The sequence below is a fragment of the Dendropsophus ebraccatus genome, chromosome 6 (assembly GCF_027789765.1).
Source record: "Dendropsophus ebraccatus isolate aDenEbr1 chromosome 6, aDenEbr1.pat, whole genome shotgun sequence".
NCBI lineage: Eukaryota > Metazoa > Chordata > Amphibia > Anura > Hylidae > Dendropsophus > Dendropsophus ebraccatus.
This window is the reverse complement of record NC_091459.1, coordinates 28,010,557-28,036,280: the sequence shown is the minus strand read 5'-3', so window position 1 is coordinate 28,036,280 and position 25,724 is coordinate 28,010,557. Positions and strand designations below refer to the sequence as shown.

Here is a 25,724-nt window from a genome sequence, read left to right as displayed (position 1 = left end):
ACTGAAAGGTTACCTTTGTCATTCCCCTTAATGTGTGGTGCTTCCATGAGAAAACAGCGTTTGCCATGTGTGTTCTCTACAAACTATTTGATGGGCCAGCATATTTCAGGGCTATTTTTGCTGACTTGAAATGGCAATGTAATCATTTTTTTTTTAGACACGTCGATGTCATGACATGCCATTAAACTAAAGGCTTAAATATTTTGACATTTGTTATGGTCTCTGCAAGAAGTAAGGAAGAAATAGACAAGTAATTGTCACACATCCAAACCAATCTCAAGAAACAACTTGCAGGAACAATTGTATACCTTTTATAGATTTGGAACTTTGTGTTTACTGTAATAATTATATTTCATCTGATTGAAAGGAAAAATAAGATATATACAAGCTCACATGATATCTTGACTTGCCTGGTTATGTCTCCCATTAAGCAGGTATGCCACATAGTAGTTAAGGATTTCCCCCATTATGTAGTTATGTCCTCCAATAGGAATGTATGTCACCCACAGTAGTTAGGTTAGTCCCTTATTATGTGGGTATGTCCCCCTTGTAGGCAGTAATTAGGTAGGTTCCCTCCAGGGTATGGAGGCTCATCCGGAGGATTAGAGAGGAGGCCACAAGACTGATATGAAGGGTAAGGGAGGAGGGCAGAAAGAACAAGCAGGAGGGTGAGGGAGAAGGACATAGAGGCTGAGGAGGAGAATGAGTGTGGAGGGCAAGGAGGCTATGGATAAGGATAAGGGAGAAGGGACATGAGGCTAAGGAGGATAATGAGGAAGCGGGCAAAGAGGCTGAGGAGGAGGAGTGAGAAGGGCATGGAGCCTGATGAGAACATACAATGTAGGAATCTCCTTAGGTAGATAGTTTTCCTCTCCCCAGTAGGCAACTATGTAATTCCTTTCACAATATGCAGGAATGTCTATATGAGCTCCCCCCTCCCCCCGACACACAGTAGGCAGGTAGTTCTCCCAGTAGAGAGGTAGTTTTCCTCCCCAGCAGGTATGTCTTTGGGTAGGTCGGTAGGTAGATAGATATTCTTCATATAATATTTATTATTAATTCTGTACACATGTTTACATAATTTTAGATCTAGGTCTACACGTTCTGTTTACATAGCACATAGTGCACTTTATGAACTACATTCTTTTTTGTTTTTATAATTGTATTACAATAACACTGTTTAAATGTCCAATGAGGGGTATACAACATCCTGCTCGCACATATACTCCACTAAAGTATCCGTGGTAGTGCGCATGCCCGAATGACTTCTCTGTCTGTGGTGCGCGGCGGCCCAGGTAACCGGCGGCGGTGTCATGTTACCCATGATCATGTGACCGGCACTGCCGGCTCACGTGACCAGGGCCGTGACGCCGCTTCCGGTTTGGCCGTGGCGCACTCACAGTGATGAGATGGAGGACGGAACATGCGCCGAATGAGCCACAGGTGTTGAGTAAGTAACAACGGGGAATGATTGGTGGGATGATACTATTTATACCCTTATCGGATGGGACGTCATTACCCCCGGACGAAGGCAACGAAACGCGCATCGGGGTGGTGGCGTCCTGGAGGATATACATTGCATACTATTATAAAAGGTATTTAACTGTCTGGATCCCTTGATTTGATGGGGAAATAATATTTGATGAAGGGTGGATCAGAGACTTATGAATTATCTGTGGGCTGAGTCCATGAATTGAATGCACTTGCACTTTATTATTTATCACATTTACTATAGTGTCCTAATATGTGAATACATCCCCCTGTTCTGTGACATTTGTTGTCGGTCAGAGATTCCAGCATATATGATCTGGTTACTTTAGAAACATCTCCAGGATAGTCACTGTTCTTTTTAATGTTTGGTCTGTCTCTCTCTTTTATGTTAGTGGTTTTTATGTATATTCAATAAAGATATATATGGTATTTGCTACGAAATTTCAGCATTTGTTCTCTTTTTTGGTATAATTTGTGTTTGCTGTAGTGGCGGTATAACGGCCGATTGCAATGGACCTAGAATTATTAGTATGAGTATCTTATAGGTATACAACCATTGCATGTAGACAAAACCGTGAATTTAGTCCCTTATTATGTGGGTATGTCCCCCTTGTAGGCAGTAATTAGGTAGGTTCCCTCCAGGGTATGGAGGCTCATCCGGAGGATTAGAGAGGAGGCCACAAGACTGATATGAAGGGTAAGGGAGGAGGGCAGAAAGAACAAGCAGGAGGGCCTCCTGCTTGTTCTTTCTGCCCTCCTCCCTTACCCTTCATATCAGTCTTGTGGCCTCCTCTCTAATCCTCCGGATGAGCCTCCATACCCTGGAGGGAACCTACCTAATTACTGCCTACAAGGGGGACATACCCACATAATAAGGGACTAAATTCACGGTTTTGTCTACATGCAATGGTTGTATACCTATAAGATACTCATACTAATAATTCTAGGTCCATTGCAATCGGCCGTTATACCGCCACTACAGCAAACACAAATTATACCAAAAAAGAGAACAAATGCTGAAATTTCGTAGCAAATACCATATATATCTTTATTGAATATACATAAAAACCACTAACATAAAAGAGAGAGACAGACCAAACATTAAAAAGAACAGTGACTATCCTGGAGATGTTTCTAAAGTAACCAGATCATATATGCTGGAATCTCTGACCGACAACAAATGTCACAGAACAGGGGGATGTATTCACATATTAGGACACTATAGTAAATGTGATAAATAATAAAGTGCAAGTGCATTCAATTCATGGACTCAGCCCACAGATAATTCATAAGTCTCTGATCCACCCTTCATCAAATATTATTTCCCCATCAAATCAAGGGATCCAGACAGTTAAATACCTTTTATAATAGTATGCAATGTATATCCTCCAGGACGCCACCACCCCGATGCGCGTTTCGTTGCCTTCGTCCGGGGGTAATGACGTCCCATCCGATAAGGGTATAAATAGTATCATCCCACCAATCATTCCCCGTTGTTACTTACTCAACACCTGTGGCTCATTCGGCGCATGTTCCGTCCTCCATCTCATCACTGTGAGTGCGCCACGGCCAAACCGGAAGCGGCGTCACGGCCCTGGTCACGTGAGCCGGCAGTGCCGGTCACATGATCATGGGTAACATGACACCGCCGCCGGTTACCTGGGCCGCCGCGCACCACAGACAGAGAAGTCATTCGGGCATGCGCACTACCACGGATACTTTAGTGGAGTATATGTGCGAGCAGGATGTTGTATACCCCTCATTGGACATTTAAACAGTGTTATTGTAATACAATTATAAAAACAAAAAAGAATGTAGTTCATAAAGTGCACTATGTGCTATGTAAACAGAACGTGTAGACCTAGATCTAAAATTATGTAAACATGTGTACAGAATTAATAATAAATATTATATGAAGAATATCTATCTACCTACCGACCTACCCAAAGACATACCTGCTGGGGAGGAAAACTACCTCTCTACTGGGAGAACTACCTGCCTACTGTGTGTCGGGGGGAGGGGGGAGCTCATATAGACATTCCTGCATATTGTGAAAGGAATTACATAGTTGCCTACTGGGGAGAGGAAAACTATCTACCTAAGGAGATTCCTACATTGTATGTTCTCATCAGGCTCCATGCCCTTCTCACTCCTCCTCCTCAGCCTCTTTGCCCGCTTCCTCATTATCCTCCTTAGCCTCATGTCCCTTCTCCCTTATCCTTATCCATAGCCTCCTTGCCCTCCACACTCATTCTCCTCCTCAGCCTCTATGTCCTTCTCCCTCACCCTCCTGAGGAGGGTGAGGGAGAAGGACATAGAGGCTGAGGAGGAGAATGAGTGTGGAGGGCAAGGAGGCTATGGATAAGGATAAGGGAGAAGGGACATGAGGCTAAGGAGGATAATGAGGAAGGGGGCAAAGAGGCTGAGGAGGAGTGAGAAGGGCATGGAGCCTGATGAGAACATACAATGTAGGAATCTCCTTAGGTAGATAGTTTTCCTCTCCCCAGTAGGCAACTATGTAATTCCTTTCACAATATGCAGGAATGTCTATATGAGCTCCCCCCTCCCCCCGACACACAGTAGGCAGGTAGTTCTCCCAGTAGAGAGGTAGTTTTCCTCCCCAGCAGGTATGTCTTTGGGTAGGTCGGTAGGTAGATAGATATTCTTCATATCAGTCCTGTGGCCTCCTCTCTAATCATCCTGTTCAGCCTCCATATCTTGGAGGGAACCTACCTAATTACAGGGAGAAACTATATCTTCCTACAGACTAAGGGGGCCTACTGCAGTCCAGCCCACCTAATGGGAAAAAACTACTGTGTGAGGGGAGCTAGATTACCTACCCACTATGTTATCTAGCCATGTAAAAATCATCTTTTATTCCCTGGGCAAAGTATCCCAAAGGTACCTCTCCATGACACCGTGTCCGGGAAATTAATAAGTAACTTTATAACTGTAAGCAGGTATATATATTCATTTATGTGCTGTCAGTTTTCCTTGATGATTATATTTGAACTGGATGTGCAAGCCCATTTGATCAGCTACACAGGGGCAACCTACATTTTCAAACTGTGGTCTTTATGTGAAAATACTGTAGATATAGAACTAAGGTGTAATTCCAGTTTCATCCCCCTATTCATTTATTTTGCTGATTTAGAAATATTTAGTTAACAAGCAGTAAAGTAAATTGCTTCATTCTACAGGACAGTTGCACATAAAATCCAGTAGAGGCCACCCTAAGCATAGAGAAAATCAACAGGTCAATTTCTCCACATGGCTGGAATTATAATGTGCTGCTAACTCTCCCAGTGTAAATCCATACAGTAAATCTACAGCGTTTCCTCTACATGGGTATTTAGGATGGATTTACAGGTGTCATTTTTGGCCATGGAAAAATATGGCACAAATGGGGAATATCTGATACATATATCATGTAAGTCTCCTTGATTTAAATGATTTTCAGTGTGTAAAAAACACAAAAATTGTTCTTAGTCCTTCTTATTTTTCCCTATTTACTCTCAGCCAGGGGCATTGCTGGTACCAGGCATTTGGGGGGTACAAGTTATCACTGGTTTTTGGATATTAAATGCTTCCACTTTCTTATAATTTAGTGTAGTTTATCTGGGGTACAAACACTGTATTTTTATCCCAATGCCCTAGATCTCCAGGCCATTGACTCATTTAACTGCATTTTCGACCTCTGGACACAGATGAAGTCAATTGTCAATTCTGTCAATTCCTTGCTTTACTGTTTAATCGCAGGAAAGGCTGCAGGTCCTTCAGACCTCCCAGCACTGGCAGACTAAATGATGTAACATAATCGCCCCCCTTGAGCATCCCCTCCCTGTAGCTTATGTGCCATTCATCATGGGGCCCAGACTAGGTAAGTATAAGGGTTTTTTTTCCTGTCTGGTCACAGTAGTACAGAAGCACAGGGGGCACAGGGGCATTATTACTATGGAGGGCACAAGCAACATTTGTAAGTACATGAGGGAACAGTTGGGGCATCATTACTGTATGAGGCCACAAGGGGACATTATTACTGTAGGGTGGCACAGGTGACTTATTACTATATGGGACACAGTGGGACATTATTTCTGTATCAGGGGACAGTTAGTGCATTATTACTCTAAGGAGACATTATTGGAGTATTTAGACACATGGGCTGTTCACATAGTGTATTTATCCCTAAGGGCTGCATTTTTGCCTTTCTACTCACATAATAGAATGGCCCCCATCAGTACCCTCATATAATAGATGTGCAACATCCCCCCCCCATGCCTCTTTATAGAAGATACTGTAGGACTCCTCTGTGCCTCCATATAGAACATAGGCCCTATACCCTCTATATAGTAATCAGGCCCCTTTGTGCCTCCATATAGCAGTTAGGCCTTCTCTGTGTATTTATATAGAAGCTAAAGGGGTTTTCTGGCTCCCCTGCACTACAACTTTTTCTCCCCACTCCCTTCCACTTCTGACACATGGGGAGGGAGCTGGGCTAAGTCACACTCATTGTGCCAATAGCTGCATAGTCTCTCCACAATCTCTAAGACACTGTGCAGCTATTTGTCGTATGAGGGCATGCAATGCAATGATAGCAACTTCCTGCACCTTTAAACGTGATTGCATTTTAATACTGCCTTGTTATTGTTGCCAAAGGCCAGACCAGAGTGATGCTGGTAGACTGAGCAACAGAAGACAAGTGTATATAGTGTTTTTGTTATTTTAGATTCAGTACTGTATTGTTCATGCATGCAAGTCTGTAGAGACGATTCAGAGTCAGTCAACTGAACGGAAGTATACAGTAGCCCAGAAAATTGTGAGTTTGAAATGTCCCAGGTCTTCAGAATTTCACAGAATTACATTACACCTAGTATTTACAGTTAGCTGTGTTACCAGTAGATGGTGCCGTTTCCTCATTTGTTGTATTATTTATTGTTTTTCGGCCCATATTCAATTTAACAAGAGCTGAGCTGCAGTTACACATCGCCACTGCTACACTCAATTCCGTTTACTATGTAGTGCAGCAACGAATAGCTGATTGTTGTGGGTGCTGTGTGCCACCCCACTGATCAGTCCTAATGAGCTATCCTCTGGATAGCACATCAGTACAACACGACATGGAGAGAAAGGAGCTGCTGCACCTCACACCTATGGCTGACACTAATGCTGCTCGGCCACATTTAAAAACCAACGCCAGGATGTTGGTATCTAATTCGATCAAACCATATTGCCCCATGTGCCACGTACCAGTCTTCTGGTTCACATGGGTAACTACACTATCTCCACACTGTGTCGGTCAGCGACCGCCAACCCCGCAAAGAGTGCACAAGCAGGGAAGGGAGGTCATAGAATAGCCCTGCAAGCCCAATGTCACAGGACCAAACCCAAAGGGCCCCCCCAAAACCCAGTAGGAACCACCGGTGGAGAAAGCTGCCGCCAAACAACACAAGTGTGAATATGGTCTTTTACTCACCATAGCTCCTGCAGGTAGAATGGGAAAGATAGGAGGTACTTGACATGTGTGCACAGGTGTCTCCTGCTAATTTGGGTCATGTGGGTCTAACAAAGAGGAGTGCCAACTGCTCAGTAAAGGGAAAAAAGTAAAATACGACATGGAGAGAAAGGAGCTGTTGCACATCACACCTATGGCTGACACTAATGCTGCTCGGCCACATTTAAAAACCAACACCAGGATGTTGGTATATAATTTGATCAAACCATATTGCCCCATGTACCACGTACCAGTCTCCTGGTTCACATGGGTAACTACACTATCTCCACACTGTGTCGGTCAGCGACCGCCAATCCCGCAAAGCGTGCACAAGCAGGGAAGGGAGGCCATAGAATGGCCCTGCAACCCCGATGTCATAAGACCAAACCCAAAGGGCCCCCCCAAAAAACATCAGTACATTTTGCCCTTTAGGGAAGCTTTACATGTAACGGATCCGCAGCGGATTTTACTGTGCGAATTTGCAGCGAAATCCGCTGTGGATCCCTTGTAATTCATTTTAAATGAGAAGACATACTCGCAGCAGGCTTGCCGAACTTCTCCTTTAACTCCAGATAAGAAATTCTAACCTATGGTACCGACATAACTACACATTACCCATGGCAAAACCTGGGCAAGGCAAAGTATCACAAACCAATCCCCCCAACACACATGAATGGCCTGCGAACGTAGGAGTAGCAATGCATATACATCATTGCTCACTGGATTATGCTAGTAACAAAACACATCTTACAAGAAGTAGAAAGATCTGCAGTTGCCAGATGTCCATACTCCTTTGTGTAGTTTACACATCAACCTACACTATTATCGTGGGGTGCCGTGGAAACTACTGTATAATAGAGACAGTAAACTAGGAATTCCTTATAACTTCTACGTAACCCCAAAGACATAATAAACATGGACAAATCACATAAAGCACAGAGCTACAACCGCGCAAACAGTAAAGAAAGAACCTACCAGAACACAAACCCTGGACCTAGCAAAAGTATAAACATGCAGTATTCCCCCCGAAGGATAAAGAGCTAATGCCCTTGTAAACACATAGGTAATTGGATGGAAAGTGCAAAACTGCTAAGCTAGACAGGTGTGTCCAAGGAGATGAGCAGGTAATGAAAAAGAATCCAGGTAGCGGATACTATATACCTGCAATACACCTCCAATGGGGAAGACAGAAATCCTGTGAAACATAGGAGGTAACCGGGAAAATGCAGAGATGTATATAGCCAGGGAGTCAGGAGCCCCAGGACCCGCCGCATGTTTCCCTGCTATATGCAGCTTCTTCCAGGATTTAAAGGGGTAGTGCGTCGTTTAAAAAATATTCACTAAATAACACACATTACAAAGTTATACAACTTTGTAATGTGTGTTATGCAAGTGAATGGCCCCCTTCCCCGTGTCCCTCCACCTCGGGAGCGGTCCGGCCGGCCTCCCGAAGATGACGTCGTTCGAGCCAAGATGTCAGCCGGGGTGGACAGTAATCTGGTGAGTATACTGCACCCCACCTCTGGGGGTGGGGGGACACGGGGACATCCTCTTTAAGTTTATTGCCCTGGGGCTAATGACTCCCTGGCTGTATACGTCTCAGAATTTTTCTGGTTACCTTCTGTTTGCCACATGATTTCCGTCTTCCCCATTGGAGGTGTATTGCAAGTATAACGTATGTATATGTGGTAAAGCACGGCCTAAGGTGAGAGGTTTTAACTTGAGTCTCACCACTGAGTGAGCAGGAACGGTGGTGTGGTAGCTGAGTGGGTTTAGGGTCACTTGGGCACTTGCCACAGTAGCCTAAAGTGGTGTAGGACCCACCCTAGACAGTTTAGCACCGCGGCGGCACAGTAAGAAAGGTTAACCCGAGTGTACAGATGTGTGTGGGTGCGGGTGCACAAGGAATAGGCCGGAGACCAATGCTTTAAAAGAATAGAACAATTTACTTGGGAAGACGTAGTGTAATACAAGGAAAATACTTTGGTGGCAATACAGTCCAGTGCAATACAAAAAAAAAAAAATCCTACAAGTGACTAAGGTATTTGTAGTTGAGGTAGAGATAAGATGCTTTGAAGAAGAGAGTGTTGCAGTAGAGAGAGCAGAGGAGAGGGGTTGCTTGAGGGGCCTTGTCCAATATAGAGGTGTACTCTGCCTGTAACAGTAGAGGTGTGTAGAAGAGAAATAGAGGATACTCACAGGTGAACTCTAGTCTAACCACCTTCTGCCCCCTAGTTGCGGGCTACCCATGCTAGATGGATAGTACAAGCCCAAGGCCTTGTTATCTGGGCTAAGACAACTCCCAAGACTTCCCGGTTGTCTGGCACTTCACAGTAGAATACGTAGACTATCCGTACCTTTTGTTCCATTGGGGTCAGTTCCTATGGCTGCTAAGCAAACTGTCCTGCACTTTTAAAGAGGTTCCTGGCATGGACAAGGTATTCCCTGTGCGGCTCCTCTTCCCCTGTAGAGTTCTAGCACTGCATAGTGGTTCTGTTCCTCATAACGAAGAACTGTCGCTTGCTTGTGTAGTTGTGTTCCTGTCAGAGGACCTGGCCAAAGCCAGGCCCTGGCTTGGCTTCAGCTGAGACTTGTCTGTTACTCCCTCTCACACTGAACCTGTGTGTGTAGAGAGAGAGAGCAGAAGATAGGCTAGAGAAAGGAGGGAAAGCACCTGCACCTGTGGGTGGGTAAAGGGCAACACAATATTTAACCCTTGGTATACTTCAACTGGGCAAAGAGTAAGCTAACATACAAACAAAGTAGTGACAACTAGTGGGAAAAAATGCTAACTTCAATGGATACCTCATCCCACTTGTGTGAACCTGAGGGAGTCACCTTACCTGCAATGCAGGTTTAGGGGGGCCCTGCCGGGTCACCACAGTATACTCTGCCTGGATTCTTTTTCATTACCCGCTCATTTGCTTGGACATACCTGTCTAGCTTAGCACTTTTGCACTTTACTTTCCATCCAATTACTAAGTGTATACAAGGGCAATAACTCTTTGTCCACCAGGGGGAATACTGCACGTTTAAACTATTGCCAGGTCCAGGGTGTGTATTATGGGAGGCTCTTTCTTTGCGGGTCTGTAGTTCTGTGCTTACATGATTCATCCATGTTTTTATGTATTTTGGTGCAGCATAGGCCCATTTTTGTGGGGTTTTTTTTTGTTTTTTTTTGTGATTAAAAAAATGCCTTTTTCTGTTCTTGTTGATTCTTAGGAATGCCTTTCCGCCGGCTCCATAGACACCATTCTATGGGCCGGCGTATTCCTCCGAAAGAAGTGACATGTAAGAGGTATGTATGTTTTTTTTTTCTTAACCTTTTTTATCTTTATACGGAAAGATAAAGTTTTTTGTTTTTTTGCATTAGCGAGAGATCTCTGGAGTGGGTTATTTAAAATTAAAAAAAAAAAATAATAACTTGTGTGTATTCATTTTTTTTTTCTTACACGTGGCTTGGCAGAAGGCATCCATTACTAAGCTGAGGCTTAGTGGTAGTTGATAAATGACTAATGCTAACCCCCCCCCCCCCCCTTTCATAACCCCATTACACCCCAACACTGAAATGAATTTGGTACCAGCGGTCTTTGCCTGGGGTAGTAATACACTTGCATTATTAGGCAAGAGAGGGCCAATACAAAGGGCTCTTTGTATTAGTAATGCCAGCCTGTTATAACCCCAGGAACAGACCACCATTTTTGACAGTCAAAAAGGCTTTGGAGCAGGATCCTATTGCAGTGTCCTGGAACCCATGTGCCACTGTTGGGCTCTCCTTTAGTCCAGTTGGCACTGAGGTATATACTGTAGCCTTTTTTTTTTCTATGTAAGTCTACTAGTACTGAAGTACCACTATTTTACCACAAAATGCCGCCACTGAATATTCTCTGTCTTGTTGCTAGCACATTATAGGTAATGGGGGGCTAACTATATTGCCTTTAAGTGTATTTGTCAGTGCTAGAGGAATGATTGCCAGCAGCTCCACACACACACTCAGCAGCTTCCCACCAATAAGCTTCTCAGGTACCTCACACTGTTTCACACCAATAGCAAAACAACTCTGTTCGAGTCTATAATTTCTGGTGGGGGCAGCCACAAGCTGTTTCTTAGTCTAATCTAGTTTAGTATTGGATATTTTAGGCTACAAGCTGTGTCTTCTTCAAGTTTCTTTCAGCAGGATTAAACTTCCACTGGGGCAACTACAACTAAATGGCAAACGATATCCTGTCTACGTCTGGGAGCTGATCTTCTTCAAGTATCTTCATCAGGAAGTCCTCTCAGCTGTTAAAAGACTCTCCCCTGTGGTTGGAAAAGTTTCTGATAGCCGAATTGCCCCGCTGACCACTTGTCAATCACCTTGGGATAACTCGAGGGATAAGCTCGACCAAGATGTCCTAGCCCGAGGCCGGTGTTCCTGGATCAGGCACTCTGTGATCTCTTCCGGCAAGTCAATTCAAGTCACCCTGACAGAGTTCTGCACTTCTCAGACAGGCCACCCTGGTAACCCCCTAGTCAACTGTACAAGTTTTTAAGCTCAAAACTACTTAAGAGACTTTCTTATCTACTATACAATTTCAGTTGACTAAAGCTACTCAAGAGACTCTGCTAAAGTATATTAGTATTCTATATCTAAAGGCCAAAACTGCCAAGTAACTATCACCAGTAAAGAAATGAGAAGCTTGCAATCTTTTGCAAGAGCAAAACCGATTATTGTGAACTTGTTATTGTCATGGCCTGGGCTGCTGCACACTGGTGTTGTGGCTGCTGGTGGCCTTCTGGTGTTTGAGGTGGTTTGGTTATGGTGGCCAGGAGTGGTGATTCCCAGCTCTGGACACACGGGCACTGCGGTTGACAAAAGAACAACTGTGTGTAAGGTGACAAAGTCCAGCACTTAACCAACAGTTGATACTTTACTCAAGAACCTTCAGTGCAAGGTAACTGCTCACCTGTGCTTAGTGCAAAAAAATAGTATAACACTTGAGTTAGACTACAGGAAGAGTTGAAATTGAGAAAATGTTTGTAGCGAGGGTAGTGTAGGGGCCCTTGTCAGTACAGTATTCTGCCGGGATTGTGGTATAGATACTTGAAAAGAAGAACTTCTCGTGCTCACGTATATATATCCTGGGCAAATATTACCACCTCCGGCCCCACCAGTTTGGAGACTGCCAGGAAGGTTAGTACGAGTCCTAGTTCTCTGCATCGGCAGCCTTTTCGCTCTCATTCATGCCGTGGGAACCCGGAAGTGATAAAGAAGATGAAGACGCGGACGGGGTTGACGGGGATCACGGCCGGCGGAATTTTTGAATGGTGATCGACTTAGGAGGCATGGTGAGTATAGGGTCTGACACTGCACATAATGGCCCAAATTTACTTCTGAAAAATTGCTCTATTGTGCCAAGTTGATGCAACCGTTTCTCAACACACTTAACTACACAAAAAAAGAAGTGGACTACTTTTTCAATACTGAATACTGAAATACGGAATGCCTGGAGAATTCCTAATGATGAAGAAGGTGGGGAGGAGGGATGGAGGGGTGGTGCAAAGTTAGGGCACAGATACTCCCCTTTGGCATGGGCTGCAAGTTTAAAAGGTTTTTTTTAGGACCATAACTGCATTACCTGCCGAACGGACCCCAGGACAGATCTTAGATTAAAAGCAGCTATCCAAAGGTACAAGTGGTTTAGGGGAGGGGGGGGGGGATCAGATTGTGGTTACAGAGTCGCTTTAATTAAGTATTGTGTTGCCCCCCAAAAGTTATACAAATCACCAATATACAATTATTCCGGGAAATGCTTATAAAGTTCTTTTTTTCCTGCACTTACTACTGCATCAATGCTTCAATTCCTGGATAACATGGTGATGTCACTTCCTGGATAAAATGGTGATGTCACTTCCTGGATAACATGGTGATGTGACTTCCTGGATAACATGGTGATGTGACTTCCTGGATAACATGGTGATGTCACTTCCTGGATAACATGGTGATGTGACTTCCTGGATAAAATGGTGATGTCACTTCCTGGATAACATGGTGATGTCACTTCCTGGATAAAATGGTGATGTCACTTCCTGGATAACATGGTGATGTCACTTCCTGGATAAAATGGTGATGTCACAACCCGACTCCCAGAGCTGTGCGGGCTGTGGCTGCTGGAGAAGATGAGGACTTTATGCTACAGCAACACACATTGCTAGACCTACTATTATCATTTAGCTGATTTTGGTGGGAGCCCCTACTTCCCCCTTGCCCTGGTACACCCTCCTATACTGTGGCCCTGGTCCTACTAACACCTAGAAACGAGTCAACATCCCCTTATTACCAGGTTGAGTTGTAAAGCAGACATTCATCCTGGCCGAGCTCCCTATCAGATGGGAATGAGGAGGAAGGGAATCAAGGGACCTGGCAACAGAGCCACTTTTCTTTTGTCACAGTCCTGCGTATACAGTCTCAAACACAGATGAGTTCCAATGCAACAAAGTGAGCATATTAGTAACTGAACTCTAAAACAAAACATTACCTATAAAGTATGCAACATGAATGTTTATCAAATTAATATTTACTTTATATTTAATTTTTTCAAAATTATTATGAAATTCTATTATATTACAACACCATCAACAATTTTTACCCATTTACTACCTGACATTTTTTTTAACCAGAATATGATTTTCTACATTGCTTTGTTTCTTTCTTTCCGTGTCGCTTTCTTTCTATATCCGTGCTATTGATTTTCTGTATGACGGTGTATTAAACAAGCCTCTCTGGAGACGTTTATTATAAGTGACTGATTTCTGGAGGTTATTACCAGACTACTGCTCAGTTAAAGCTTTCTGCAAATGATCTCTGCTCCACAACTTCCATTTTAACAATTTTTTTTTCTCCATTGCCTTAAGCAGCATGCATAAAAGCTGTTCTGAAAGAGACGTGAATTCGCCCCAGCCTGAAAATCCCAGCCATCTGACGTAGATGGATTTATAGGTTTAGTGGAAATTGCTTTCCCCTGCATCCAGATTAAATACTGAGTGGCGTTTCCTTTCTGTATGGGTAAACATCCTTCTAATAATGAGATGACCCACCAATGTCTTAGACAAAAAACAAAATTTAGTCTCGGTGTTTCGTCTGAGGACTATTTTTGGGACGTAGTTTCGAAGGTATCATGCTGACTACAAGATTTGTTGGGATCTGTACTCTGTTTGTTCTTTGGGCATCGAGTGTGTTTGCACAGAGTAGAGTTCATCTACAGACAAGAGTCGTACCTGAGGTGTATAAGCAAGGCAGGTGAGTACACATCCACTTTTCTATGTAGGTGCTAGTAGCTGGTACTGTATTATGACTAGTATATTTGTTAACTAGAATGTAAATCCTTCCTAATTTGTAAAGACCCTTTAAGGCTAATGAGTAGAATCTCCTGTATTGTATAACTCTATGTCATAGCCTAGCATTGGGCATATCTTTTTATATTTATTTATATTTTTTAATTTAATTTTATATTTATTTATATGTATTTATGTATATGACTGAATTGTGTTTTTATGAATTTCCACGTACGAACAACTTTATTTTTTGTAAATATGGTTTTGTTCTTTAATGGGTTAATATAAGCACGAATGAATTGTGCAAACATAATAACTGCTTTGAAGCTTACCCAGAATGCATGTAGCTCTGACACAGATGTGGGGGAAGGGGAAAGATTTACGGTCTTGGGTTCATTGGGTTGCAGCACCACATGGCAGATGATTTTAAAACCAGATACTTCTGTCCTGCTTTACTGAAACAGAAATATTGCTGAAAATTCCGAAATGTTCGATTCTGCAGGAAAACTGAAGACGGTTATAGCGATATATGAGGTTGAGTAATATCACCTTACTGTTACTGAAGAAAAAAAATACAAGTTACCCCTCAAGTTATAATATTTATTGGTTCTAGGATGACCATTGTAAATTTATATATATATATATATATATATATATATATATATATATATATATACAGATAGCTAGACAGACAGACAGATAAGTAGATAGATAGATAGATAGATAGATAGATAGATAGATAGATAGATAGATAGATAGATAGATTCTTTCCAGTCTGGAGAGCAGGAGAGGTTTTCTATGGGGATTTGCTACTGTTTTGGACAGTTCCTGACATGGACAGAGGTGGCAGCAGAGGGCACTGTGTCAGACTGGAAAGAATACACAACTTCCTGCAGGACATACAGCAGCTGATAAGTGTTGGCAGACTTGAGATTTTCTTATTAGAAGTAAAGTACAAAACTTTGGCACTTTCAGTCATTATATAGAAAAGCCAGAAAGGGGTACTGGATAGATAGATAGATAGATAGATAGATAGATAGATAGATAGATAGATGTATTCTTTCCAGTCTGGAGAGCAGGAGAGGTTTTCTATGGGGATTTGCTACTGTTTTGGACAGTTCCTGACATGGACAGAGGTGGCAGCAGAGGGCACTGTGTCAGACTGGAAAGAACACACAACTTCCTGCAGGACATACAAAAGCTGATAAGTGTTGGAAGACTTGAGATTTTCTTATTAGAAGTAAAGTACAAAACTTTGGCACTTTCAGTCATTATATAGAAAAGCCAGAAAGGGGTACTGGAAGCTGTAATTCACTTTCTGTGTAGAAGACAGGAGCTTCTTCAGGGTCAAACAAAAATACCAGGGAGCAGCCCTTACCTGGTGTCCTATGGAGCAGCTTATTCTGGCACAGGTTAAGAGCAGCACAGAACATACCATACTGTAGAGAGGCACTAATAGCCAGTTCTTGAATGTACTTTAGTAATACAGGTGTTTTACCAGTGAGATGCCTACTCTGGACGGTCAGCTCTTCCAGTCATTAAAACTCACAGATCTGGACTGTCTGTGGCATTGAATGTAGAGTATGGTGTCAAAATACAATGGACTAGCAAGGACCATTGTATGTTGAAACCTGATGCCATTATAACTTGAGGGACCACTGTAGTGTGGTGAGCAGCTACTAGAAGGCTGAATTATCATTTGTGATAAAGTGAAGGAAGCAGGGCCGGATTAAAGGGAGGGCACAAGGGGCACGCGCCCAGGGGCCTCCACCACTAGGGGGCCTCCACCAGCCCAAACCCAGAAGTGGTGTCTGGGAGCCAGTCCCACGCGCAAAAAGAATGTGGAAACCCTACCTGGACACAGCACTGGCCACACTGCATGCTGTCCAGGGAGGGAGGGAGGTGTAGGGTTAATCCTGTGTAAGCATCTCCCTCCCGGCAGGCTCAGACTCCCCCCTGGTGGGTCTTTGAATGGATTCTTCCTGTCAAGCTTCCAGGTGCCTGTCTCCTGCTGAGGTCCTCACTCCCCCTTGCCCCTCCCCCTCACTGAGGAGAGGACTGCATGGGACCTTAGCAAGGAAACCTAATCTCTGCAGCAGGGATGTGACATCATGGAGCATGCCGGAGCATCTGTCACAGTGGCTGACAGGCTGAAGGAACAGAGAAGAGCCAGAAGAGAGAAGACCTGTCATCTGCCCAGATGACTGGACTTCACTCAGGTAAGTATGAGGTTTTGTTTTGTATTGGCACATCAGAGCAGGGGTATATACTATAGAGGCATATATGAGAGCAGGGATATATACTATAGGGGCATATATCAGAGCAGGGTTATATACTATAGGGGCATATATCAGAGCAGGGGGCATATACTATGGGGGCATATATCAGAGCCAAGGGCATATACTATGGGGGCATATATCAGAGCAACGGTATATACTATAGGCGCATATATATATATATATATATATATATATATATTATAACCTGTGTGCAGCATATGACATGTAGCCTGAGTGCAGTGTATGATATATAGCCTGAGTGCAGACTATGATATATAGCCTGTGTGCAGCCTATGATATAAAGCCTGTGTGCAGTGTATGGTATATAGCCTGTGTGCAGCCTATGATATATAGCCTGTGTGCAGTGTATGGTATATAGCCTGTGTGCAGCCTACAATATATAGGCTGCGTTCACACTACGTATATTTCAGTCAGTATATGTATATTTCAGTCAGTATTGCAACCAAAACCAGGAGTGGATTAAAAACACAGAAAGGATCTGTTCACACAATGTTGAAATTGAGTGGATGGCCGCCATATAATGGCAAATATTTGCTGTTATTTTAGAACAATGGCTGTTATATTGAAATAATGGAAGTTATTTACTGTTATACGGCAGCCATCCACTCAATTTCACCATTGTGTGAACAGATCATTTCTGTGTTTTTAATCCACTCCTGGTTTTGGTTGCAATACTGACTGAAATATACTGACTGAAATATACGTAGTGTGAACGCAGCCGTAGCCTGTGTGCAGTGTATGGTATATAGCCTGTGTGCAGCATATGGTGTATATATAGCCTGTGTGCAGCATATGGTATATATAGCCTGTGTGCAGCATATGACATGTAGCCTGTGTGCAGCTATATATGCCATGATCCTTAGGGTATATTCACATGTAGCATATCCGCTATAGATTATACACAACCTTTAAAGGGAACCAATCACTGGAAAAAAGCATATAGAGCTTTTGAAATGTGCTGTTAGAGCACACAGCACACTTGCCACACGTGTTTCCATAGCCTCCGTGCCTTCCCCGTGTAAGCCGCAAAGTAACTTTGTAAAACTGGCGCCCTGTATGCTAATTACCTGAGGTAGTCACCTAGGTGGTGTTCGGCTAGCAGGTAGTCACGGTCCCCTGGGCGTTCTTCCGCTGTAATCACGCCCCTCTGGGCGTGATTCAAATGGCAGAGTGGCTGTGGCGTCACTCGGGAGCGCGCCGTGCCCAACGTCGGCGCACTTACGTACTGATGCCGGACGCCGCCGCACATGCGCAGTGCAGCCGCTTTCATTCCGGTTGGACTGCGCCTGTGCAGAATAGCCTCGAACTCCGGCTAACAGGCTATTCGAGGCTATTCTGCACAGGCGCAGTACCGCCGGAATGGAAGCGGCTGCACTGCGCATGTGCGGCGGCGGCCGGCATCAGAATGTCACAGCTACTCGGCCATTTGAATCACGCCCAGAGGGGCGTGATTACAGCGGAAGAACGCCCAGGGGACCGTGACTACCTGCTAGCCAAACACCGCCCAGGTGACTACCTCAGGTAATTAGCATACAGGGCGCCAGTTTTATAAAGTTACTTTGCGGCTTACACGGGGAAGGCCCGGAGGCTATGGAAACACGTGTGGCAAGTGTGCTGTGTGCTCTAACAGCACATTTCAAAAGCTCTATATGCGTTTTTCCGGTGATTGGTTCCCTTTAAGTACTTTCTGCTCTTTACTGTTTCAGGTAGTTTATATGGTTGGGAACTGAAGATGGGACCTAGACTTGCAAGTCCAGGTCTGCCTGTGATTCACAACTGCATATGCTAGATGTGGTGGCTAACACAGTGGGCAGGAGAGCACAGAAAGTGCTAAAGTGCTGTGTTCTCGCATTGAATTAAGTGGGAACACACTGCGATGCTCACCCCTCCCCAATCCTGTCTCTACGGCCTGGCATCTTCCTCTGGACTGCTAAGTCCCCTACAGTAATCAGCCACCTGTATAGATCACTGTATGGTTTATTTGTGGGGGAAGAAAATGGGGGGGGCCCCAACAAAATTGTTGCCCAGGGCCTCCACCAACCTTAATCCGGCCCTTGATGGAAGTGTCTCCTTTGTGTTTATGAGAGCTAAGTGTATAAGCCGCCTAATGAGCCTCATAAGCTGCCAATCATAAGGGCTTATTTAAGACTGATGTATTCACACAAGAGCAGATGATGCTACTCTGTGGGAGTCATATTAATGGTATAGGCAAATAATTTATAGCTAGGTATGGCTTAGAATTTTTTTGACCACTGTAGTGAACTGCTGAGCCTGAATGAGACGTTGAGAAGTCATCAATAGTCATCAATAGTACAGGGCACCAAGGAAAGTATCTACAGGAGCAGGAACTCAAAGGGAGAGGTCCCTGCTCCTGTACCCCAGTGGTAAAGCATACAGTACTGCATGCATCATGTACCGAGCAGTGATGCCAAACACTTTTATTATTCGGTGGCTGCTCCAGCATATTCAACATAAATTGGAGGGGGCAGTGGGCAGTATGTGCAAGGCTGGTTTCACACTGTCTTAAAATACTGGCAAAATGCCATTAATGACGCCATTTTTTTGTGCAAAAATGCCAGTGGATAGCAGAGTTCGAAGGAAGTTTCTGATCTTCCTTACACACATAGGGGGGCATTTATTAAGTCTGGCGTTTTTTACGCCGGACTTAAAAATGCCCCCACGGAGATTTATGTAGAGGCGGACTGCCTCTACATAAATCCCGTGCGCGCCGGTGCGCACCGCCGAAAACCTACGCCAGCTGAGGACTGGAGTAGGTTTTCGGCGTATATTTGGGCGGAACGGATGGTAAATTGCACGGACTCTGAGTCCTGGCGTACTCGGCGGAAAGTGCCGATTTGCGAATATTTTATTCGCAAATCGGCCATTTGCGTATAAAAAAATACGCAAATCGGCACTTTCCGCCGAAAATCATCCGTTCGCAGGATGATACGTGTGGCCCATAGCGTTTTTTTGTGTCTGGCATTTTTCTCTCCTTTTTGGTGTTTTTGAAGCTCTTTGGCAGTTTTTCCAAAATGCAGCATGCTGAGAATGTGCTGGCTTTTTTTTTTTGGCATTTTTTTCTACCATAGACCTCAATGGGATTGTTCTGGTTGTCTCAAAGACCATTTCTATGCAGATGGTATTTTTTTGCTGGCGTTTTTGTAACCTTTTGTGGTACACTAATTAGGTCGTGTGATGGCAGAGGGAAAAAAAAGTTTTGCACACAAAAACGCCTAAACCACTAAAAAGATCATTCACACAGAGTCAAAAATGCCAGAAAAATGCAAACGCATAAAAAAAATTGCCGCATTGGTGTTTTCTTTTTTGGCCTGAAAAACGCCAGAGAAAAGGTGTTTGTAAGGGCACCCTCAATGTAATGTGAACTGCAGAACTTCCATTTGTGAATAAAAAGGTATAAAAGTCTAACAGAACTTTTTTTTTTTTTTTTTTTTTATAAAAGTAAATTACAGACCTATATAGGTTTAGACCACCTATTATTTAAAATATATATTTTTAATTCCCGAACTACACATAAGAGAAGTTGACCAAGTTGGCAGGACTGGACAACAACCTTATGTGTATGGAGCTGGGCCAATGATGTTGGACAATGTTAAACTTTAACGTCCAAAATTCTTGTTCTTAAGAGAGATTAGCTGCTAGCGGAGGTGTCGAGCAGCAACGTATGCCTCTCTTTCGATTAAGGGGATGCTAAGAACTATGTGTGTTGGCTAACAACTATGAAAGTTGTATATCTGCCTTATAATTCTACAGGGAGATGATGGAATTTAACTTTGGCTGAAAGAACAATACATTGGGCAGCGATTAATCATTATGGAGTTCAAAATAGGAGTTTATAATAAGTCATCAAGATTTTGTCCTTAAAGTGTCACTGTTGTTAAAATTTTTGTTGCAGAAATCAATAGTCCAGGCGATTTTAAGAAACTTTGTAATTGGGTTTATTAGCCAAAAAATGAATTTTTATCATGAAAAAGCTGTTTGAAGCTCTCCCCCCGTCTTCATGGTTTTCCTATGGAGAGAGAAAGTAAAAGCAGCAAAACAGGACAACAAAGAGTTAATTTACATTCACATCGAGGGCTCTCTTCTCTGACAGTCACCATGGACCTCTCTGACCTCTAATTAATACCATACCCACAGTGAAGTATGGTTGAGGCAGCATTATGCTTTGGAAGTACTAGAAAGGGATCCTGCACTTTGAGTAAATACTTTTTAACTTTTATAAAATGTCTATTTAAAATCCATTGCTAACATTCAAGTGCAGTGACCCCGGGTACCACCTGACACCAAGGGTCACTACACTGAGTGTTATTGGTGGATTTTCAATGGACATTTAATGAAAGTTTTAACTTGCAGGATCAAGTGAAGGATAACTTTCTAATTCTTGTGTGGTGCAGCCCCGGCTCGATCGGTCACTTGCCATATGGTGAGGTGTGACGCCACTTCTGAAGTTGTTGATCGGGGAATAGCTCAGCCAGATCTTAGGTTGTCGTGACGCCAGTGGCGGTTGGGCACACAGGTATGGTGGCACACCTGCTTTTATTTTAGAGAGGCTGGCTATACCCTTTCCCCTGTGGTCGGAGACCTCCCGGGTTGGGAGGGGGTCCCTTTGGTGCTTATCATGGTGATCCGGAGTAGAGTTGTGACCCACACAGACTATCAGTACCGCCACCAACAGAAAGGGGAGATAAACCAAGGAAGGTGTTGTTGCTGTGTAGGTGCTTGGATAAGAATCCTGTTACAATAAATAAACTCTTCTTTTCTGCAGGAATACTTGATACAGTAGCATACAATAGACTTCTGACTTGATGATAAACTCTGGACTTGACTGACAAGACTTTTGCTGAGAGCTTGAAAGGTAGAATACCTGTGCCGATTTGGTTGCGTGTGGAGAAGTAGAAAAAGATCAGAGAAGTAGAGAGGAGGAATGTCGAGAGAGTCCCAACCCAATGTAGTACTGTGATCTGCCAGAACTTTAGAAGTAGAATAAGTAGAATACTTGAGAGTAGATAGAATACTTGTGCCCGTGTTTTGACTCTTTGCCCACCAGTGTTGGACGACTCGTGCTTGAGGGTGCCACAAGCCCCAGACCTTGTTACCTGAGTTAAGCAGAGTGGTCAGAGTTTTCTGGTTACACCCACGCTGCGAGAGAGAATACGTAGGCTTCTAGCAACTTTTGCTCTAACCGGATCAATTCCTCTGTTATAGGATACCGTCCTGCACCTTTAGACTTGTTCTCACGTGGGCTGGGATTATCTCTCTGAGAGTGTCTAACACTGCATAGTGTGTTGAAGTGGTACCTTCAAGAAACAGGTGTCCTAAACTCCAATGTGTGTCTGTTCATTATCACACCTCAGACTACATCGGACTTGTCCTCTGATAGGGGACCTGGCATAAGCCAGGGCCCAACTTGGCTGCTGAAGGGACTGTTCTGGCTTGTGTACTTTCTGCTCAACAACGTGACCAAGAGTCACTAACACTTCCTCTCCCCATGTGACTACCTGTGAGTGGGTGAGAAGAGAGTGAAAGAGAAGAAAAGACATAGGTAGAGAAGAAAAAAGAGCTCTCATTGGTTCACAAGACACAAACAACAATAACCCCTTGAGTACTACAGCTGTGCAACACATAGGTACAAGATATACATACTAGCGACATCTAGTGGCAAAACTTAAGTACGACTACATCGCCACTTACACTTGGAGTACAGGATTTTGGGAAGGGTGACTCTACTAGTAACACCCGTGGTGGGACATCACATTTGAATATATTGCTGCACATTGGACCGAGTGTGGATCTGTGCACTGGGATGACGCAGGTGAGCTGACATCACATATGTGAACATTTGTTAGCATTATGCTTTGGCACTGTTTTTCTGTAGCTGGAACTGCACATGGAGGGAATTCTTAGCAGTTTATCAGTCAGTTTTGTCACAAACTACACAACAAAACCACAAAGGAGGGGCGTATGTATGCAAAAAGTTGAGGATGTTTGCACAAGCCGATCAATTTATCATGATTTACACTTACTAGCAGGAGTAAATCATGGTGAAAGTCTACACCAGCTCAGAGCTGGTGTAGATTTCTGCGACTGCTTTATAGCAGCCAGAGATTCACTGAATTTTCTGAGAGGCATGCAGATTATAGGTCATAGTAAAGGTGGAAAAAGTTCTGAAATTATTCTTCTTGGTCTGTTTTTTTTTTTATTTTATTACAAATCCCTGGCATTTTAACAAGAATGTGTAGATTTCCACTGTAGCATAAATAAAATAATACAGGTTATTACAAAAGTATATAAGTTACAGGCATAGAAATAGGATACAATAAAGTGGTATTCCAATGTGGAAAGTAAGCAGAAATTTGGGAAGATTTATCAAACATGGTGTAAAGTGAAACTGGCTCAGTTGCCCCTAGCAACCAATCAGATTCCACCTTTCATTTTCCAAAGAGTCTGTGAGGAAAGAAAGGTGGAATCTGATTGGTTGCTAGGGGCAACTGAGCCAGTTTCACTTTACACCATGTTTGATAGGGCCCTATTCACACGTCCATGTTAGTTTTTACTGTCAGGAAATCCTGATCAGGAGGCCTCAAATGGCATCAGGAAAGTATCAGGATTTCCTGACAGTAATCCATTTTTACCTTCAGGGAACCATCAGGAAATGCCTTTAGGATTTCCTGATCAGAAAGAAAAAAATCACAAGTACCCACATCGTCCCTAGTGTACCGTGCCACCGTCTCCCCCTCGTGTACCGTGCTACCATCTCCCCCTCATGTACTGCCCCACCGTGTCCCCCTCATGTACCATGCCCCCTTCCCCCCTTTGTAGTGTGTCACAATCTCCCCCTCGTGCCACATGTCATCCTCTTATCTGTTGCAGAACTACAACTCCCATTATGTACTGTAATCCTGCATATTACCACACACACCATGATGGGAGATGCAGTTCTATCTTGCCACTGCCTCCCCCTCCTATGCTGTCATCTTTTAATCTGTCGCAGAGCTACAACTCCCTTTATGACCTGCCAATAGGACATGATAGGAGTTGTAGCTCTGCAATCTGGATGGCCACAGGTTGCAAAACTACTACTCCCATCAAGCCCTGATGGCAGTTCATTATGGGAGTTGTAGTTTTGCCATCTGCAGCTATCCAGGTGGAAGAACTACTACTCCCATCATGCCCTGATGACAGTTGATGATGGGAGTAGTAGTTCTGCCACCTGGATGGCTGCAGGTGGCAAAACTATACCCCCCACATGTACTGTCAGTAGGGCATGATGGGAGTAGTAGTACCTCCACCTGGATGACTGCAGGTGGCAAGACTACAACTCCCATCATGAACTGCCATCAGGGCATGACTGGAGTAGTAGTTCTTCCACCTGGATAGTTGCAGGTGGCAAAACTACAACTCCCATCATGAAATGCCATCAGGGCATGATGTGAGTAGTAGTAGTAGGGATAAGCTCACCCGTCCTAGCGGGCGGCAGGCTGTGGTCCGGGGGGGGGGGTCAACAAGCGGGCAGAGGTCCGGGAGGGGAGGGGGCGGTCATGGGGTGTTGGGCGACGGGCTGATGTTTGGGGGGCCTAATGAAGGGAGGCGTCGGGCTGAGATCCGGGGGAGGAATGAGGTGTCCGGCGGCAGGGGGAGGAAATGCTGCCACTGTGCTCCCTCTCTCAGGTGGGGGGGACGCTCCCTGCAGTCACCGGTTATAAAACCAACACGTTTCGCGCTGTGGTGCTTAATCATGGTCCATGGTGACCATGATTAAGTGCCACTGCGCAAAACGCGTTGTTTTTATAATTTTAATGAGTAATTAAAAGTTCTATTTTAATATTGAGAGTCTTCTACACGTCTTGGAGTGCTGGATCAAAAAACTGTTCCCTTTGTCTCCATGTGTAAATCAACACCTTTGCTATCCTTGGGATCCGTGCACCCTCCTCCACCCTTTCGAATTAGACACAGTTTTTCACAGAAGCAAGGTGAGCTGATCCACCCAGTTCCTATTTCTCCTAGTAGTATCCTTAATTTATAGTGTTTCAATGAGGTTGGAAGTTCTGACAGGGAGCGTTGGACAGGGCCGTCTTTCCCATTCTGCAGGGTAGGCGGCTGCCTGGGGGCCTATGACTCATGGGGGGCCCCAGTGGCAGTCGCCTACCCTGCAGAAAGGGATTTCCCCGGTGGGCCCCGAGCAGGAGTGGGCCCCGCCCCCCAGTCAGGGGACACAGGGCTGGAGGCCACATCAACGTGGTCTCCACCTAGTAAGCCCAGCGGGGCCCCCCGTGCTGCTGGGGGGCCCACTCAGCCGCCGATTGCTGCACCTGCCCTCTTAACTGAAAGCGATCGCAATGATCGCTTTCAGTTAAATGTAGCAGTGTTACCATTGACAGCGCGAGAAGCCATAGGCTTCCCGCCCTGTCAATCACTCTTGTGACCGCATTTAGCAAGTCTTGCTTGCGATCACAAGCGTGCCGCCCCCAAAAGACGAGCAGCTCCTGGTCCCGGGCAGCATCATCACCACTGAGCTCTGTGAGCAGTGCAGCAGCTCGGACGTCCGGTACACGTAACGCATACCGGAAGTCCCAGCCGCTGCGGCGCGCACGGAACTCAGTGGTGATGATGCTGCCCGGGACCAGGAGCTTCTCGCCTGCCAGGGAAGAGGGAAGAAGAGGCCCGCGACCGACGGGGGAGCGTGGTGACAGGTGAGTTGTGTTTTTTTTTTTTTAATCACAGCACTGGGGGCTATGGGGGGGTGGGGTGGACAACATGAGGGGGGGCTATAGGAGAGATGGACAACATGAGGGGGGCTATAGGAGAGATGGACAACATGAGGGGGGCTATAGGAGAGATGGACAAAAGGGGGGCTAGAAGAGAGATGTACAACATGAGGGGGGCTATAGGGGAGATGGACAAAAGGGGGGCTAGAAGAGAGATGTACAACATGAGGGGGGCTATAGGGAAGATGGACAAAAGGGGGGCTATAGGGGGATGGACAACATAAGGGGGGATATAGGGGAGATGGACAACATGAGGGGGCTATTGGGGGGGATGGACAACATAAGGGGGGCTATAGGGGGAATGGACAACATGAGGGGCTATTTGGGGGAAATTGACCACATGAG

The 25,724-nt window shown here is 44.6% G+C and overlaps 1 protein-coding gene across 5 annotated transcripts in view; it reads left to right on the top strand.

Moving 5' to 3' along the window:
- LOC138794725 (gamma-aminobutyric acid receptor subunit rho-1) overlaps nucleotides 1-25,724 on the top strand; it is a 99,971-nt gene that overhangs the window by 16,669 nt on the left and 57,578 nt on the right. For 3 of the 5 annotated variants that reach the window (XM_069973566.1, XM_069973564.1, XM_069973565.1), the window contains exons 2-3: nucleotides 10,205-10,280; nucleotides 13,880-14,261. The exons of 1 other annotated variant lie outside the window; for it this stretch is intronic. In XM_069973566.1, the coding sequence (XP_069829667.1) occupies nucleotides 14,140-14,261 (122 nt within the window). In that variant the 5' untranslated portion in view covers nucleotides 10,205-10,280; nucleotides 13,880-14,139. Of the gene's footprint in view, nucleotides 1-10,204; nucleotides 10,281-13,879; nucleotides 14,262-14,738; nucleotides 14,831-25,724 lie in introns of those variants that run through there. One more of the 5 variants, XM_069973567.1, reaches the window with a different exon arrangement.